Source organism: Cetorhinus maximus, chromosome 5, assembly GCF_964194155.1.
Source record: "Cetorhinus maximus chromosome 5, sCetMax3.hap1.1, whole genome shotgun sequence".
Classification (NCBI taxonomy): Eukaryota; Metazoa; Chordata; class Chondrichthyes; order Lamniformes; family Cetorhinidae; genus Cetorhinus; species Cetorhinus maximus.
In genome coordinates this window covers 98,926,350-98,943,885 of record NC_135883.1, presented here as the reverse complement: position 1 = coordinate 98,943,885, position 17,536 = coordinate 98,926,350, and the positions used below count along the sequence as shown (strand labels likewise).

The window sequence follows — 17,536 nt, the reverse complement described above, 5'->3', positions numbered from 1 at the left end:
GTACTAACTGATCACTATGACCAATATTAATGAGGATACCTATTTATTTCCTTCAGACTTACAACTCCTCTGAGCCCTAACTCTCTAAAATCAGAGTCTGCCTGAAATAGAGATGTGTATGTAATGGCATAATAAAATATTTGAGGGAATGTAGTTTGATGCAAGATAGCTGCAGAAACTCTATATATGAATGTCGATCAATATGTATAATAGCTTCGTAAAAGTGTACAAATATACACCTGTGCCTGCATAAAATGCAGTTTGAAACCACAAAGAAACTTAAATCGCAAAATCTGTAAAACATGATTCTCGACATTTAGACAACTGAATTTCTCCTTTAATCATTGGTTTTACCTTACAACCTATACACTGCATAGTCTTTAAAATTATTTTAGGAATTTATTTCAAAAATTCAACATTTCTGATAATATAATAAATGTGTATTTCCTGTTATCCAACACCAATAAATCAGCAGGGATGAATTGTCAAGAATGCCATTTTAAAAAAATTAACACAAACTATTCCTGCCCAATGTAAACAATGATTCAATTATTAATAAAAATAAAACTAACTTCAATTTGATCACAATTTGTCTGGCTTACATTTCTTAATTGTTAGATTGCAATTCCTATATTCAAGAGTGAACAGAAAATGTCCAGGGAAGTATAAACCAGTCAGCTTAACATCAATGGGAGGAAAAAGAATTGAATCCTTACTAAATGAGAGAATGAAGGAACATCTCGAAATGAAATGTATAATGAATAGCATGGATTTCTAAAAAGGAAAAGTTTTTTTGACCAATTGAATTTTTTGAGGAGTTAAGAGAGTAGATAACGGTAATGCAGCAGATGCAATTTATGTGGATTTTCAAAAGGCCTTTGATAAGATGCCCCAGAATAGACTATTGAATATGGTTAGAGAATGTGGAGTGAGGGGACAAGTGGCAGAATATATTGCTAGCTGGTTTCAAAACAGCAAGCAGAGAGTGGGAGTAAAGGGTAGTTTTTCAGCATGGCAGCAAGGAGGAAGTGCTGCTCCAACAGGATCAGTGCTGGTACCACTGCTGTTCAGCATTTACATTAACGATTTGGACTCTGGAATCAAAAACACAACTTCTAAATTTGCAGATGACACCAAATGTGGGGGATAGTTAAATTACAAGACATAATAAACTTGCAGAATGGGTAAATAATTAGCAAATGAAGTTCAACAAAGATAAATGTGAGGTAGTGCATTTTGATAGGAAGAATAGGTGGTCACCTATTACTTGGAAGATACAAGTCTAGGTGGGGTAATTGAAAAAAGGGATCCAAGAATACAAATACCTCTATTGCTAAAAGTTGGTTAACAAGGCCATAAAAAAAAGCAAACCAAGCACTGGCTTCATTTCTAGGGGAATACAAATGAAACAAATGCTTCAAACCTTGGCTAGGCCGCAATTAACAGTAATGTGTGCAGTTCAAGTCGCCATATTATGAAAAGGATGTGGAGGCAGTGGAGGGTGCAGAGAAGATTTACAAGGATAGAAATATGTGGATATACGTATCAGGAAGGGATTGACAGGCTGGGTCTCTTTTCTCTTGAAAAAGGGAGGCTGAGGAGTGACCTAACAGGTTTTTAAAATTATGAAAAATTTTGATAGAGTGGACACAGAGAATGTTTCCTCTTGTGGGGTACAGCATAACTAGCGGCAATCATTATAAGATGGTTACCAGAAATCCAATAGGTAATTCAGAAGAAACTTCTTTACCCAAAGATTGGTGAGAATGTGAAACTCACTACTTGGTTGAAGTGAATAGTACAGAGGCATTTAAGAGAAGCTTGACAAGCACATGAGGGAGAAGGGAATAGATGGTAGATTTAGATGATAAAAGATAGGAGGCGGCTGGAATGGAACATAAACACCACATCGACTGGTTGCGCTGAATGGCCTGCTTCTATCCTATGTAATCCTATATAAGAAAGCTATAGGCCGCAAGAAGATACCAATGGACTAGTCAGGTGGGTGGAACAGTGGCAAATGAAGTTCAATTCACAGAAGAAGTGTGAGGTAATGCACTTGGGGAGAGCAAAGGCAGCAAGGGAATACACAATAAAAGGTAGCAAACTGAGAAGTGTAGATAAACAGTATGTCCATAGATTACTGAAAGTGACTGTATAGGTAGATAAGGGGGTCAAGAAAGCATACAGGAGACTTGCCCTTTATTAGCCAAGGCATGGAATTCAAAAGCTGGAAGATTATGCTGAAACTACTAAATACTAGTTCAGCCACAGCTGGAGTACTGTGTGCAATTCTGGTCATTGCACTCTAGGAAAGATGTGATTGCACTAGAGACAGTACAGAGGAGATTTACAAGGATGCTGTCTGATCTGGAGGATTTTAGTTATGAGGAAAGATTGGATAGCAAGGGTTTTCTTTGAAACAAAGGTGGCTGAGGGGAAACCTAGTGAAAGGCATAAAATTATGAGGAGATTAGATAGTGGGTAGGAAGGCCTTATTTCCCTTGGTTGAGGGGTCCATAATCAGGGGCATAAATGTAGGGTAAATGATGGGAGGTTTAGAGGTGATTCAAGGGGAAATTATTTTGCCCAGAGGATGGGGATCTGGAAATCACTGCCTGAAAGGGTGGTAAAGGCAGAAATTACGGTTGGAGTGGTCACTCCACAAATGCTACCAAACCCAAGTACTTCCCAAGTGCTTCCAGTAGTTAACTTGCATGATCTCAGCTGATGATTTTTCTTTTCTTTATTGTTTTAATACCATATTTTGGGATGTCTAACAAAAACATATTCCTAAAATAATACTAAGGCTGTGGCAACATTCCAATAGCATTCATTTGTTAATAATACTCAAGGCAAGTAATAAATTCGCTCAAGGCATAATTAGGAGGAAATGAACTGACTACTTATGAAAAGGCAAACATTTCAAACAAGGAATCATTTCTGATTACATTCAAAATAGTTTTACTTTAGGAGAAAATTTATTGAACACGGTTAGAGAAGCATACATGAGAGCACAAAATTTAAAAAGTTCGTATTTTATGACCACTGCTTGCTATTTGCAATATAAAAAGTCACAGATGCTGTGACTTCATCCTCACTCTCTGATGTATACAAATTCTGCCATTGTGAATGGTGCTTTTTACAAAATAATTTTTAGGTACTTAGTCTTCATCACTCCCTAAATCAGGATTATAATCTGGGTCATCATCATCGTCTAATTCTAAATCATCCATATCTTGGAACAGGGATTCATCAACTTCCACATTGTTACCTGTTGTAAATGGACATTGAAAAGTTTTAGTTACAATCCAATTACATAAACAAGTGAAACAGCAATATTTTGGTAATGATTTCATACACAACATTAATTTAGGTCCAGTTAACCAAGCATAATTTAAAAATCATATCTCTACAAGGTATCAGAGTGGCAGAGTCCATAAAAAAACTTGCCTTGTTCCAATTACAATAATTTGATTAAGAAGCAAAACATGGTTTGCTTCACGACTAGAAAATTAAAAGGTTTGACTCCTTCCCCTGCGCCCCCCTCCATATCCCCCACACACAGACTCAATTGGAGTCAAAATTTGTATGTGTATACAAATCTTTACAGTGCCTTGCCAATTTTAAATTTCAAACCCTTTAGCAGTGCTAACAGTACAAATCAAAATAAAGAACATAGGCCAGGATTTTCCACTCGTCGGGCGGGCTCGGCAGGAATGGGCGGTCGCGGAGCTGCCCGCGATTTCACGCGGTCGGGTCAATTAAGGCCCACCCTGCATGGATCACGAGTGGTAGCGCTGAGTGCTACTTGTGCGGGCGGGGGGGGGGGAGGAGGGAGAGCTGGGCCTAGCACGCAGTTTGCGCATGCGCGCGAAAGAGCGCTTCAATCTCCCTGAGGCAGCTCAGTGCTTTTTGAAAAAAATAAAGAGCAGAAAAATTCAATGAAACATGTCCCCTCAGGTGACTGTGTCACATGAGATGGAACATGTTTTTAAGTTCAAATGAAATTTTTATTTTATTTGTAATAGCTTCAGGAAATCTCATCCCGCTCATGGCTCAGGTTTCCTGAAAAACGTAAAGGCCTTTTCACCCGCCCGCCAACCATTAGGTTGGACGGGGAGCATAAAATTCAGGTTAATGGCCTTGCAATTATCGGCAGGTGTGCAGCCGATTCCAGCGTGTGCACGCCAAACGAAATATTGCACAACTTTGCAATGATGTCGGCATGCACGCCCGACATCACTGCGCGTCATTTTACGTTCCAGCATGTCAGGCGTGCACCCGCACGCTGAATGGAAAATTCTGCTCACAGAATTTCATTATAAATTGAAATAAATTGTGCTTTACCTTCTTCCAAGAACTGAATGTCAGATGTATCGAGGTTATGATCAGTTTCAAACAGCTGCTTTCCTGAAATATAAAAACACAACCTGAAAGATGCAGCACTAAATTTTGAATTGTTTAACACAATCAGAATCTTACAGTACTGCATGAAGTCTTTGTGCCTACACTGACAGCCTGGAAAAGTCTCATTCTTGGAGATGCGGGGATACCTAGCAAAAGGAGGAGAGACTAGGAAGAGTTAAAGGATCAAGAGTGATCAGAAGTTTGGTGAAAGACAAGTTTTAAGGAGGGTCTTAAAGGAGAGGAGGGAAATGGAGAAGAAGAGGGCTTAATGAGGGAATTCAGCATGTGAGCATAGGCAACTGAAGTCACAGCTGTCAAAGGTGAGGGAAAGTTATTTAGTTAGTTCGAGTCTCCTGTAGGTAGTGGCACTCATTTATTTCACTGTCTGTCCAAATCAAGATATTTGACTCTGATCAGAGTATCATCTTGCCTTACATCAAGCTTTTCCACAGCTGACATTTACATTTGCAGGACTAACAGGCTCATCTTGCTTCTTGGTCAATTTGTAATTAAAGGCATATTTACACAAACAGATCATGTGCCTGACTTACAATCACTTACAAGGAGTACAGGTGAACTACCTATCAAACTATACGGCTTGGGTGGATACATTAGGAGTTTACACCCATTTATAGCTCTCAGGGTCATAGTAGCATACAAGCCATATCAAATTGCAAAGCCTAAGTAGGGATGTAGAGTGTAAGAGAGAAAGAGAAATGGGACACAAGAGGAACTGGGATTTTCAGAGTGGTGAAACTACAGAGCTGGGGTTAAGGAGATGAAAAAGAGTGGGGCAACATGGCTTTGAATACAGGGTGAGAAATTTAAATTTGAGGTGTTAGAAGCCAATGCAGGTCAAGTGTAGGATAGAATACAGCCAGCAGAGTGTTAGAGGAGTAGATGTATATGGAAGGGAGGAGGGTGGCTAGCAATAACTGGAGTAATCAGTTTGGTGGTGATAAAGGCAGTATTAGTTTGACTTTTGAAGCAACCATCTCATTCACATATGTAGAACAATATCCAGATGATCCTCCAAGTTTTGAAATCATTGGGCAAGAGAACCTTCAGAAGTCTGATGTTGCAGATATAATAACACTATTAAATGAACAGGTGAGTGAACTGAAGATTTATCTTTTAGCATCTGGGCATAAAGCAGCATGCAAATATGTTGGAATGAGGAAATTAGAGAATAAACACTCCTGTGACAGTTCAGTTTTTGTTTATTATGGATGTGAGACCCGTCTTGGCTGATCTAGAAGAGCACAAACAACAGCTTACAGGAAATGCTTCATCATGAACAAAAGGAAAAGGACCCAGCTCTGCTTGAATTCAGCACATATTTAAAGTAGAAGTACAAACAGTATTTTGAACACAAAGTGATATATTCCTAGACATAATGGAGGGCCTCTTAAATTGCTTGGGGTGGGAAATAATGGAACTGGGTCTTCATACTTATATATTGTCAATGACAAACAGAATATTTTGTTTTGCTGTTGGCTTTGTTTTTGTTTCGCAGTAGCTACCACATGTGCTACTCTCGTTAGCTCATAAACCTTCAACCACCAGAATTTAATGTTTGCTTCACATCAATGATACCAATTCTAGGCAAATGGAATTTTGGCCTATATTGCTAGAAGTCCTGTTACAACTGTACAGGGTGTTGGTGAGGCCGCACCTGGAGTCCTGTGTACAGTTTTGGTCTCAGTATTTAAGAAACGATATACTGGCGTTGGAGGCAGTTCAGAAGAGATTCACTAGGCTGATTCCTGGGATGATGGGGTTGACCTATCAAGAATGGTTAAACAGGTTGGGCCTTTATTCATTAGAGTTTAGAAAAATGAGGGGTGATCTTACTGAAATGTACAAGATTCTGAGGGAGTTTGACTGGGTAGATGTTGAGAAGATGTTTCTTCATTCAGAATGGTGAGTGTGTGGAACGAGTTGCCATCTGATGTGGTAAATGCGGGCTCACTCTTAAGTTTTAAGAATAAATTGGATAGATACATGGATGGGAGAGGTCTGGAGGGTTATGGACTGGGTGCAGGTCAAGGGGATTAGCGGAATAATATTTCGACACAGACTAGAAGGGCCGAATGGCCTGTTTTCCGTGCTGTAGTGTTTTATGTTCTATGTAAGCTGTTAAAGTAAGAAAGGAAGTTACTAAAGTAACATTTTAAATCAGAGATGGCACACTCTGATGGTCATCTACTTAAACTTTTATTTTTGGAGAAACATGATTGTATAGGTTCTCTGAAAAGACTTGTAATATGCCAAGTGCTATTCACGGATTTTAGATACAGTATTTACACACCTCATTTTGTATGAAGAAACCAAGGTGAAAGCAAGGATTGGAAAAAGAGTCAAGTAAAATCAAAGTGCTTTCATATTCAACACAAGTACAACTAACATACCTGTTAGTTTAACTTTTCCAGCCTGCTCCTCTTCTTTTTGTCGTTTTCTTCTGATTTCGGCTAACTCTGTGTCAAATTTTGCTTTCCATGACAAGAAATTTTCAATTGTAACAGGTGTACCATGGAAAACAGCCTACAAAAATTTGCAGAAAATATAAGTTCTTTGTAACATTGCATATGCTATGGATACTAGTGAGTGAATTACACAGTTGTAATTCAGGGAGGAAATAAAGGATGTAAAGGGACTAAGAATGACAACACAGAACAAAATTAAAAATCATTACCCCATAGAAGAATTTCAGTCTCACAATACACTTATTTTTAATGGGAAAAGGAAAGAGTTCTTTCCTTTATCCTAACGAAGCAAAGATTTTTTTATTCCTAAATATTTACCAGAGCTGCTTATTATGTAACAGTTTGGATCTTACATGAGTGAATTGACTGCATTGCTCTCATACATTTAATTGTGGATACTGCAGCCTGTCTTCCTGTAAGCCAGCTGTATTACGGGGCTCAACACTCCACATCCAGATATTGTGACATTTTTGACCATGTGATGGAGCAGCAAGTCAGCTGGCTTCAGGATGACTGGCAGCAGTTAGAAGATCAGGTTAAAAACAATGGCTCTTTTGGGCCACAACTCTGCAAAATCTGACAAGTTTCTCTTGATGTTCACACTAACTACTATATGGGGCAAGCAGCTGAAGGCTAACATGAAAGCAGTACTGATATCTCAGCCGAAGTTTAAAACAAAAATCACTGCAATTTAGAACAATTTAGTTGCAGTGAGTCTAGAAGCATAAATTTATGTAGTCTTTCCCCTTGTATATAATTGTAATGATATAACTTGGTGGTATAATGAATGGGAAGAGAACAGTGAGCATATGTTCTGATTCGCATACACTTGCTTAACTCAGATTGGTAGGAGAAATATACAATGGCAGAAAGCATTGGAACTCAGACACATTGCACCCAAGCACAGACCCACCACATCATACTACATACACGACTGCGTGAAATCTCACAATATATGTGCCAATCAAGATCAAATAATCTTTTCACTTCTGCTCTTTGGATCACCACCAGTTCATGTTCGCACACATCAAGAGTGGGCAGTAGAGGGTCGTCAGCACATAGAACAACCTGATTGATGAATGCACGTCACTGTGACAAGGGAACTGGACAAGTTCTTGTAACCAATATCAATGTGTAGAGGTGGCCAGTGTAACTTGGGTTTGTACCTCATGGTCGCTGTGATCACATATAACTTGTTTTTGATTGGGGGGTGGTGGCGGGTGTTGGTGCAATCACAAAGGAATTGGTCTAGCGCCAAAGCTTGCACCAAGTGTTATTGTGACTAGCGTACGATGTGTATCACCCTCCCTTTAATCACAGAATCACGGTGTGCAGAAGAGGCCCTTCGGCCCATCGAGTCTGCACCGACACGTGAGAAACACCTGACCTACCTACCTAATCACATTTACCTGCACTTGGCCCATAGCCTTGAACGTTATGACGTTCCAAGTGCTCATCCAGGTACTTTTTAAAAGGATGTGAGGCAACCCGCCTCCAGCACCCTCCCAGGCAGTGCATTCCAGACCTTCACCACCCTCTGGGTAAAAAAGTTTTTCCTCACACCCCCGAAAACCTACTGCCCTCACCTTGAACTTATGTCCCCTTGAAACTGACCCTTCAACTAAGGGGAACAGCTGCTCCCTATCCACGCTGTCCATGCCCCTCATAATTTTGTACACCTCGATCAGGTCACCCCTCAGTCTTCTCTGCTCCAACGAAAACAACCCAAGTCTATCTAACCTCTCTTCATAACTTAAATGTTTCATCCCAGGCAATATCCCGGTGAATCTCCTCTGCACCCCCTTCAGTGCAGTCACATCCTTCCTATAATGTGGCGACCAGAACTGCACACAGTACTCCAGCTGTGGCCTCACCAAGGTTCTATACAACTCCAACATGATCTCCCTACTTTGTAATCTATGCCTCGATTGATAAAGACAAATGTCCCATATGCCTTTTTCACCACCCCACTAACATGCCCCTCCGCCTTCAGAGATCTATGGACACACACGCCAAGGTCCCTTTGTTCCTCAGAACTTCCTAGTGTCATGCCATTCATTGAATACTTCCTTGTCAAATTACTCCTTCCAAAGTGTATCACCTCACTCTTTTCAGGGTTAAATTCCATCTGCCACTTATCTGCCCATTTGACCATCCCGTCTATATCTTCCTGTAGCCCAAGACACTCAACCTCACTGTTAACCACTCAGCCAATCAGTGTGTCATCCGCAAACTTACTAATCCTACCCCCATGTAGTCCTCTATGTTGTTTATATAAATGACAAATAATAGGGGACCCAGCACAGATCTCTGTGGTACGCCACTGGACACTGGCTTCCAGTCACTAAAGCATCCTTCTGTTATCACCCTCTGTCTCCTACAACTAAGCCAATTTTGAATCCACCTTATCAAAGTACCCTGTATCCCATGTGCATTTGCCTTCTTTATAGGTCTCCCATGTGGGATCTTGTCAAAGGCTTTGCTGAAATCCGTATAAACTACATCAACTACACTGCCCTCATCTACACACCTGGTCACCTCCTCAAAAAATTCAATCAAATTTGTTAGGAATGACCTCCCTCTGACAAAGCCGTGCTTATCAAACCTTGCCTCTCCAAGTGGAGATAGATTCTGTCCTTCAGAATTTTCTCCAATAGTTTCCCTACCACTGACGTGAGACTCACTGGCCTGTAGTTCCCTGACTTATCTCTACAACCCTTCTTAAATAGCGGAACCACATTAGCTGTTCTCCATTCCTCTGGCACCTCCCCCGTGTCCAGAGAGGAATTAAAAATTTGGGTCAGAGCCCCTGCGATCACCTCCCTTGCCTCCCTCAGCAGTCTGGGACACAAATCATCCGGACCTGGAGATTTGTCCACTTTTAAGCCTGCCAACACCTCCAATACCTTAGATAAAAACAAAAAGCTAAAAGCTACTGCGGATGCTGGAAATCCAAAACAAAATAAAAACAGAATTACCTGGAAAAACTCAGCAAGTCTGGCAGCATCGGTGGAGAAGAAATCAGTCAACGTTTCGAGCCCTCATGGCCCTTCAGCAGAACTGAAGCATAGTTTCAACAAGGGAGAAATATAAATTGGTTTAAGGTGGGTGGGGGGGAAGAGACACATTGAGGGTGTGGTGTGAGCAGATAATCAAAAGATGTCAGAGACAAAAGGGTCAAAGAGGTGTTGAAGGTGGTGGTCTTTGTCTGAGAAAAGTGCTAATTAAGAATGCAAGACAGGATATTCAAAGTACAGCTCTAGTGGGGGTGGGGTGGAAAGACTAAAGGTTTTAGTTTTAGATTTAAAAATAATGGAAATAGGTGGGGAAAGAAGAATCTATAGAAATTATTGAAAAAAAAGGCGGGTGGGGGGGGGGAAAGAAACGGGGTGGGGATGGGGGGAGGGGGAGTTTAAGATCTAAAGTTGTTGAATTCAATATTCAGCCCAGAAGGCTGTAAAGTGCCTAGTCGGAAGATGAGGTGCTGTTCCTCCAGTTTGCGTTGGGCTTCACTGGAACAATGCAGCAAGCCAAGGACAGACATGTGGGCAAGAGAACAGGGTGGAGTGTTAAAATGGCAAGCGACAGGGAGGTTTGGGTCTTTCTTGCGGACAGACCGCAGGTGTTCCGCAAAACGGTCGCCCAGTTTGCGTTTGGTCTCTCCAATGTAGAGGAGACCGCATTGGGAGCAACGAATGCAGTAGACTAAGTTAGGGGAAATGCAAGTGAAATGCTGCTTCACTTGAAAGGAGTGTTTGGGCCCTTGGACGGTGAGGAGAGAGGAAGTGAAGGGGCAGGTGTTGCATCTTCTGCGTGGGCATGGGGAGGTGCCATAAGTGGGGGTTGAGGAGTAGGGGGTGATGGAGGAGTGGACCAGGGTGTCCCGGAGGGAACGATCCCTACGGAATGCCGTCAAGGGGGGTGAAGGGAAGATGTGTTTGGTGGTGGCATCATGCTGGAGTTGGCGGAAATGGCGGAGGATGATCCTTTGAATGCGGAGGCTGGTGGGGTGATAAGTGAGGACAAGGGGGACCCTATCATGTTTCTGGGAAGGAGGAGAAGGCGTGAGGGAGGATGCGCGGGATATGGGCCGGACACGGTTGAGGGCCCTGTCAACGACCGTGGATGGAAAACCTCGGTTAAGGAAGAAGGAGGACATGTCAGAGGAGCTGTTTTTGAAGGTAGCGTCATCAGAACAGATGCGACGGAGGCGAAGGAACTGAGAGAATGGGATGGAGTCTTTACAGGAAGCGGGGTGTGAGGAGCTGTAGTCGAGGTAGCTGTGGGAGTCGGTAGGCTTGTAATGCGGTCCAATGCGGTCTCCTCTACATTGGAGAGACCAAACGCAAACTGGGCGACCGTTTTGCGGAACACCTGCGGTCTGTCCGCAAGAAAGACCCAAACCTCCCTGTCGCTTGCCATTTTAACACTCCACCCTGTTCTCTTGCCCACATGTCTGTCCTTGGCTTGCTGCATTGTTCCAGTGAAGCCCAACGCAAACTGGAGGAACAGCACCTCATCTTCCGACTAGGCACTTTACAGCCTTCTGGGCTGAATATTGAATTCAACAACTTTAGATCTTAAACTCCCCCTCCCCCCATCCCCACCCCGTTTCTTTCCCCCCCCCCACCCGCCTTTTTTTTCAATAATTTCTATAGATTCTTCTTTCCCCACCTATTTCCATTATTTTTAAATCTAAAACTAAAACCTTTAGTCTTTCCACCCCACCCCCACTAGAGCTGTACTTTGAATATCCTGTCTTGCATTCTTAATTAGCACTTTTCTCAGACAAAGACCACCACCTTCAACACCTCTTTGACCCTTTTGTCTCTGACATCTTTTGATTATCTGCTCACACCACACCCTCAATGTGTCTCTTCCCCCCCACCCACCTTAAACCAATTTATATTTCTCCCTTGTTGAAACTATGCTTCAGTTCTGCTGAAGGGCCATGAGGGCTCGAAACGTTGACTGATTTCTTCTCCACCGATGCTGCCAGACTTGCTGAGTTTTTCCAGGTAATTCTGTTTTTATTTTGTTTTGGATTTCCAGCATCCGCAGTAGCTTTTAGCTTTTTGTTTTTATCTTTGTGTTTGATTGACTGCCACCTCTCTTCAAAAAAATGCCCTCTTGGAAGAAGTATGGTTCTGTCCTCCGACAGGATTTCCGACTGTCTCTTCTGCCCTGCTCACCTTCATTGCTTTCCATTTCTCTCCTGGTGTTTGACAAGGTGTTTACTAAAACCCGCTTTCACAGCCATATCTCCTTTCTCAGTGACTGTCTCCGTCTCCGACTCACCCCACGTGGATTTCAACTGAAATTCCATCCCTCTTGTTTCGAACCCACCCAGGATTACAGGTATCTCCGGGACATAAAACGTTTCTCGGACTGCTGTTCCCGTCGCATTCTGAGATCCACACTCAGTGCCATGCGCCGCCATATGAACACACTTGACCTCTCCCTCCAGCAGCACCGCCGCACCCTTTTTCAAAGCTGCGCGTGCCCCCAGTTTCATTTTATTCTTCGCCTCATCCGTCGCCTCAACAAGAAACTTTTTCTCTTTCTCTCAAGTGCTAAGGAACGCAAGCTCCAACAACTCATCGACTCCAACACCCATCGGGGACCCTCCACCCCTGCTTGTCCCTCCGTCCTCACCCCATCTTCCAATCCCAGCCCCAGCCGCGTATTCACTATACCCCCTGACCTTCCCCTCTCCGATGCTGAACGTTCAGTGCTCAGCAAAGGACTTAGTTTCATACCCTTACGCCCTCATCTCAATGAATTTCGGGCTCGGCATGATGCTGAACTCTTCTTCCGCCGTCTTCGTCTCCGTGCTCACTTCTTTGGGCAGTAGTCCTCTCCCCGTTCAACGGATCCTTTTACCCACCTCCAATATTCTCCCTCCACTTGGACCCCTCCCTCTGGATTCTTACCTTCTCTTGATCTTTTCATTGAGAACTGTCGGCGTGACATTAGCCGTCTCAATTTCTCTGCTCCTCTCACCCATTCTAATCTGTCTCTCTCTGAACTCACTGCACTCCGTTCTCTCAGGTCCAACCCCAACATTGTCATCAAACCCGCTGACAAGGGTGGTACTGTTGTTGTCTGGCGCATTGACCTCTACCTCGCGGAGGCTGAGCGTCAACTCGCAGACGTTTCCTCCTACCTCTCCCTGGACCATGACCCCACCACAGAACATCAAGCCATTGTTTCCAGGACTGTCACTGACCTCATCTCCTCTGGAGATCTTCCTCCCACAGCTTCCAACTTGATAGTCGCCCAACCTCGGACGGCCCGCTTCTACCTCCTACCCAAAATCCACAAACAGAACTGTCCTGGCAGACCGATCGTGTCAGCCTGTTCCTGCCCCACGGAACTCATTTCTCGTTATCTTGACTCCCTTCTCTCTCCCCTTGTCCAGTCCCTTCCCACCTACATCCGTGATTCCTCTGACACCTTACGTCACATCAACAATTTCCAGTTCCCTGGCCCCAACCGCTTCCTCTTCACCATGGATGTCCAATCCCTCTACACCTCCATCCCCCACCAGGATGGTCTGAGGGCCCTTCGCTTCTTCCTTGAACAGAGGCCCCAACAATCCCCATCCACCACTACTCTCCTCCGTCTGGCTGAACTTGTTCTCACACTGAACAATTTCTCCTTCAACTCCTCTCACTTCCTCCAAATAAAAGGTGTGGCTATGGGTACCCGCATGGGCCCCAGCTATGCCTGTCTCTTTATGGGGTATGTGGAACATTCCTTGTTCCAGTCCTACTCCGGCCCCCTCCCACAACTCTTTCTCCGGTACATCGATGATTACTTCGGTGCTGCTTCATGCTCTCGTCGGGACCTGGAAAAATTTATTAATTTTGCTTCCAATCTCCACCCCTCCATCATCTTCACATGGTCCATCTCTGACACTTCTCTTCCCTTCCTTGACCTCTCTGTCTCAATTTCTGATGATAGACTGTCCACCAATATCCATTACAAGCCTACCGACTCCCACAGCTACCTCGACTACAGCTCCTCACACCCCGCTTCCTGTAAAGACTCCATCCCATTCTCTCAGTTCCTTCGCCTCCGTCGCATCTGTTCTGATGACGCTACCTTCAAAAACAGCTCCTCTGACATGTCCTCCTTCTTCCTTAACCGAGGTTTTCCATCCACGGTCGTTGACAGGGCCCTCAACCGTGTCCGGCCCATATCCCGCGCATCCTCCCTCACGCCTTCTCCTCCTTCCCAGAAACATGATAGGGTCCCCCTTGTCCTCACTTATCACCCCACCAGCCTCCGCATTCAAAGGATCATCCTCCGCCATTTCCGCCAACTCCAGCATGATGCCACCACCAAACACATCTTCCCTTCACCCCCCTTGACGGCATTCCGTAGGGATCGTTCCCTCCGGGACACCCTGGTCCACTCCTCCATCACCCCCTACTCCTCAACCCCCACTTATGGCACCTCCCCATGCCCACGCAGAAGATGCAACACCTGCCCCTTCACTTCCTCTCTCCTCACCGTCCAAGGGCCCAAACACTCCTTTCAAGTGAAGCAGCATTTCACTTGCATTTCCCCTAACTTAGTCTACTGCATTCGTTGCTCCCAATGCGGTCTCCTCTACATTGGAGAGACCAAACGCAAACTGGGCGACCGTTTTGCGGAACACCTGCGGTCTGTCCGCAAGAAAGACCCAAACCTCCCTGTCGCTTGCCATTTTAACACTCCACCCTGTTCTCTTGCCCACATGTCTGTCCTTGGCTTGCTGCATTGTTCCAGTGAAGCCCAACGCAAACTGGAGGAACAGCACCTCATCTTCCGACTAGGCACTTTACAGCCTTCTGGGCTGAATATTGAATTCAACAACTTTAGATCTTAAACTCCCCCTCCCCCCATCCCCACCCCGTTTCTTTCCCCCCCCCCACCCGCCTTTTTTTTCAATAATTTCTATAGATTCTTCTTTCCCCACCTATTTCCATTATTTTTAAATCTAAAACTAAAACCTTTAGTCTTTCCACCCCACCCCCACTAGAGCTGTACTTTGAATATCCTGTCTTGCATTCTTAATTAGCACTTTTCTCAGACAAAGACCACCACCTTCAACACCTCTTTGACCCTTTTGTCTCTGACATCTTTTGATTATCTGCTCACACCACACCCTCAATGTGTCTCTTCCCCCCCACCCACCTTAAACCAATTTATATTTCTCCCTTGTTGAAACTATGCTTCAGTTCTGCTGAAGGGCCATGAGGGCTCGAAACGTTGACTGATTTCTTCTCCACCGATGCTGCCAGACTTGCTGAGTTTTTCCAGGTAATTCTGTTTTTATTTTGTTTTGGACCTCCAATACCTTGTCACTCCCTATATCAATTTGTTTAAGAACCTCACAGTCTCTCTCCCCGAGTTCAATACCTTAATGCATCACTGGAAAGAGATATTTCAACAATCACAATTATGCTCTCTGGAATTCCTTCACTCAAGTCTTGTTGCATTCCTTCCCAGCTACAAATATCCTCTCACATTCCTTCTGCTTAATCATATCTTTGGTCAACTATTCAATTTATTTTCCCAACAAGCTCAACATTTGCTTCCTTCTCTTTTTTGGAGGAACGATACAAATACAAGTACTGCAAATAATTGCAAAGTGGTGGGTCTGAGGAAGTGGTATAAGCTAAAGTACATTGGTACACACAACATGAAAGGAAAGGAACAGAGGAAATAGGAGTGCAGAGCACAAGTCGCAGGGAGGGATACTGAATTTGTACAGAGCACACACCTGGCCCAACAGGAGGAACACTGTAAAATCCTAGTAGTGGGGCAAGTATTGCAAGGGACAATTAAACTTATATCATGGATTAGCAGCTGAACTATGACAGACAAAAATTGGGAATGCTGCATCTATTCCAGAGGAAAGATAGGTCAGGGAAGAGATTAGAGAGATATTGAAGATTCCAAGAGAATATAGATAAAATGATTAATTAATGTCCAAATGTGGGTTTGGGACTCAAGTTCAAAAAAAAAAGAGGAAGTGAACAGATGGATTTAACTACTTTATACTATGGGTGATGAATATGTGAAACAAGCTTACTTGGCAGCTGTGGATGTAGATATTATCAACAGGTTCAAGGGAAACCAAAGATGTATTTAATAGAAATAATGTTATCATAAATGAGTGACCATTTGTTTAGAAGTTTTCTAAATATTTGGCTTGGATACATGAATCAGTTTGTGCACAAATCCAGAATCTAATCTTCAAACCTTTTCAACTTCTTCAGCTTCTTTTTCTTTTAATAACTTTTCCTCTTCTTTGCGGAACTTTATTTGATCCACAATTTCATTTAATTTTTCTTGTACAGCTGTTACTAGAGTGAATATCATCACCATCCCAATGTTTTCTTGTATCTGAAAGGAAGTCATATTGCACAGTGTAAGAACAAGATGAAAGAACATAATTGCTTTCACCATCACTATCAGAAACCAGGTGCAAAGTCTGAAAGAAAAGTTGAACTTTGGAAGAGAATTCAACTGTTGAAAATAATTAAGTCTTGTTACAAAAGCTAATACGCATGTCTTTTTCATTTCTAGCGGACTTAAAGCCATCTGCTTTCCTTTTTTGAACTGATTTACTTTCCTCTCATTCACCTTTCTAATCCATGGTCTAGTTTATACTTACAATCACATACTGATAAGGCAGCAGAACAGGGCATGTGCTGACTAGTATAATATTACCAATAGGATATTAATGAACTTCAAACAGAGTTCTAAAAAATGTGGCAGTGAATTACTGAGTAACATTTCAATGATAGCTGTACATGTGCATAAATTGTGGCTAACTTGAAATGCTAGGGTGTTATTTTAGTTTATAAGAAGAATATAGCATTGAGGTGCCATGCTTTGGCACCACCTTGCAGTGTCAAGGAGACATGCAGTTTCAATTCCACCAAGTTAACCTTGCTACTACAAGTGGCAGAATTAAAAGTCAGCTGAGTGAGTCAAAAACAAAATCTAGAAGGGGCATATGGACCACCATTTCAATTCACCACAGCAACCAGACAGGTAACTAGAGGGCTGGCAAAGAAAAATCGTCAAGGAGAAAACAGAAAATACAGGGACAGAGGGTGGCCAGGGAAACAGGAGTATAGGGTATGAATTTCAAACAATGAGAGGCATCATATTAACACAAATTGCTCCCAAATTGACCTGGGCATGTGAAACATGCTGCATAAATAAATTAAACACCAGTTTACAAACAGCAATTGCAGTATAGCTTAATGACTGTTAAAGTAACATTGGTGCATATCTGCTAGATAAAAGACTAAAAGGTCTAAATAAAACAATTTTGAAATGATGAAAATCAATGCACCACATGGAAAGCTAAACCTTTATCATTCCTGCTGCCACAGAAAACCAACAGCACTATTGTAGTTTCAAACCCAAAAGAGTTTGTATTTAACTAGGTAATAGAAGCGCTAAACTGAATGCAATTCACCAATGGTACTTTGTTAGGACTTTTCCAACATAAACTCCATGCCTTAATTTACCTGTCAATTTGCAGTCTGACAAAAGGAAAATGTAATGGGAGGTTGTGCACAAGGAACATTAAAGTCATTTTTAAATTCCCAGCTTTGAGGGTTGGCGAACAA

General features: G+C 42.9%; 1 protein-coding gene across 2 annotated transcripts in view; it reads right to left on the bottom strand.

The window, feature by feature from the left end:
• Positions 1–315: 315 nt before the first annotated feature.
• rwdd1 (RWD domain containing 1) overlaps positions 316–17,536 on the bottom strand; it is a 39,930-nt gene continuing 22,709 nt past the window's right edge. For both annotated transcript variants that reach the window (XM_078542239.1, XM_078542240.1), the window contains 4 exons: positions 16,152–16,295; positions 6,822–6,954; positions 4,351–4,413; positions 316–3,274 (listed from right to left, as the gene is read on the bottom strand). In XM_078542239.1, coding sequence (XP_078398365.1) covers positions 3,165–3,274; positions 4,351–4,413; positions 6,822–6,954; positions 16,152–16,295 — 450 coding nt within the window. In that variant the 3' untranslated portion in view covers positions 316–3,164. The remainder of the gene's footprint in view (positions 3,275–4,350; positions 4,414–6,821; positions 6,955–16,151; positions 16,296–17,536) is intronic.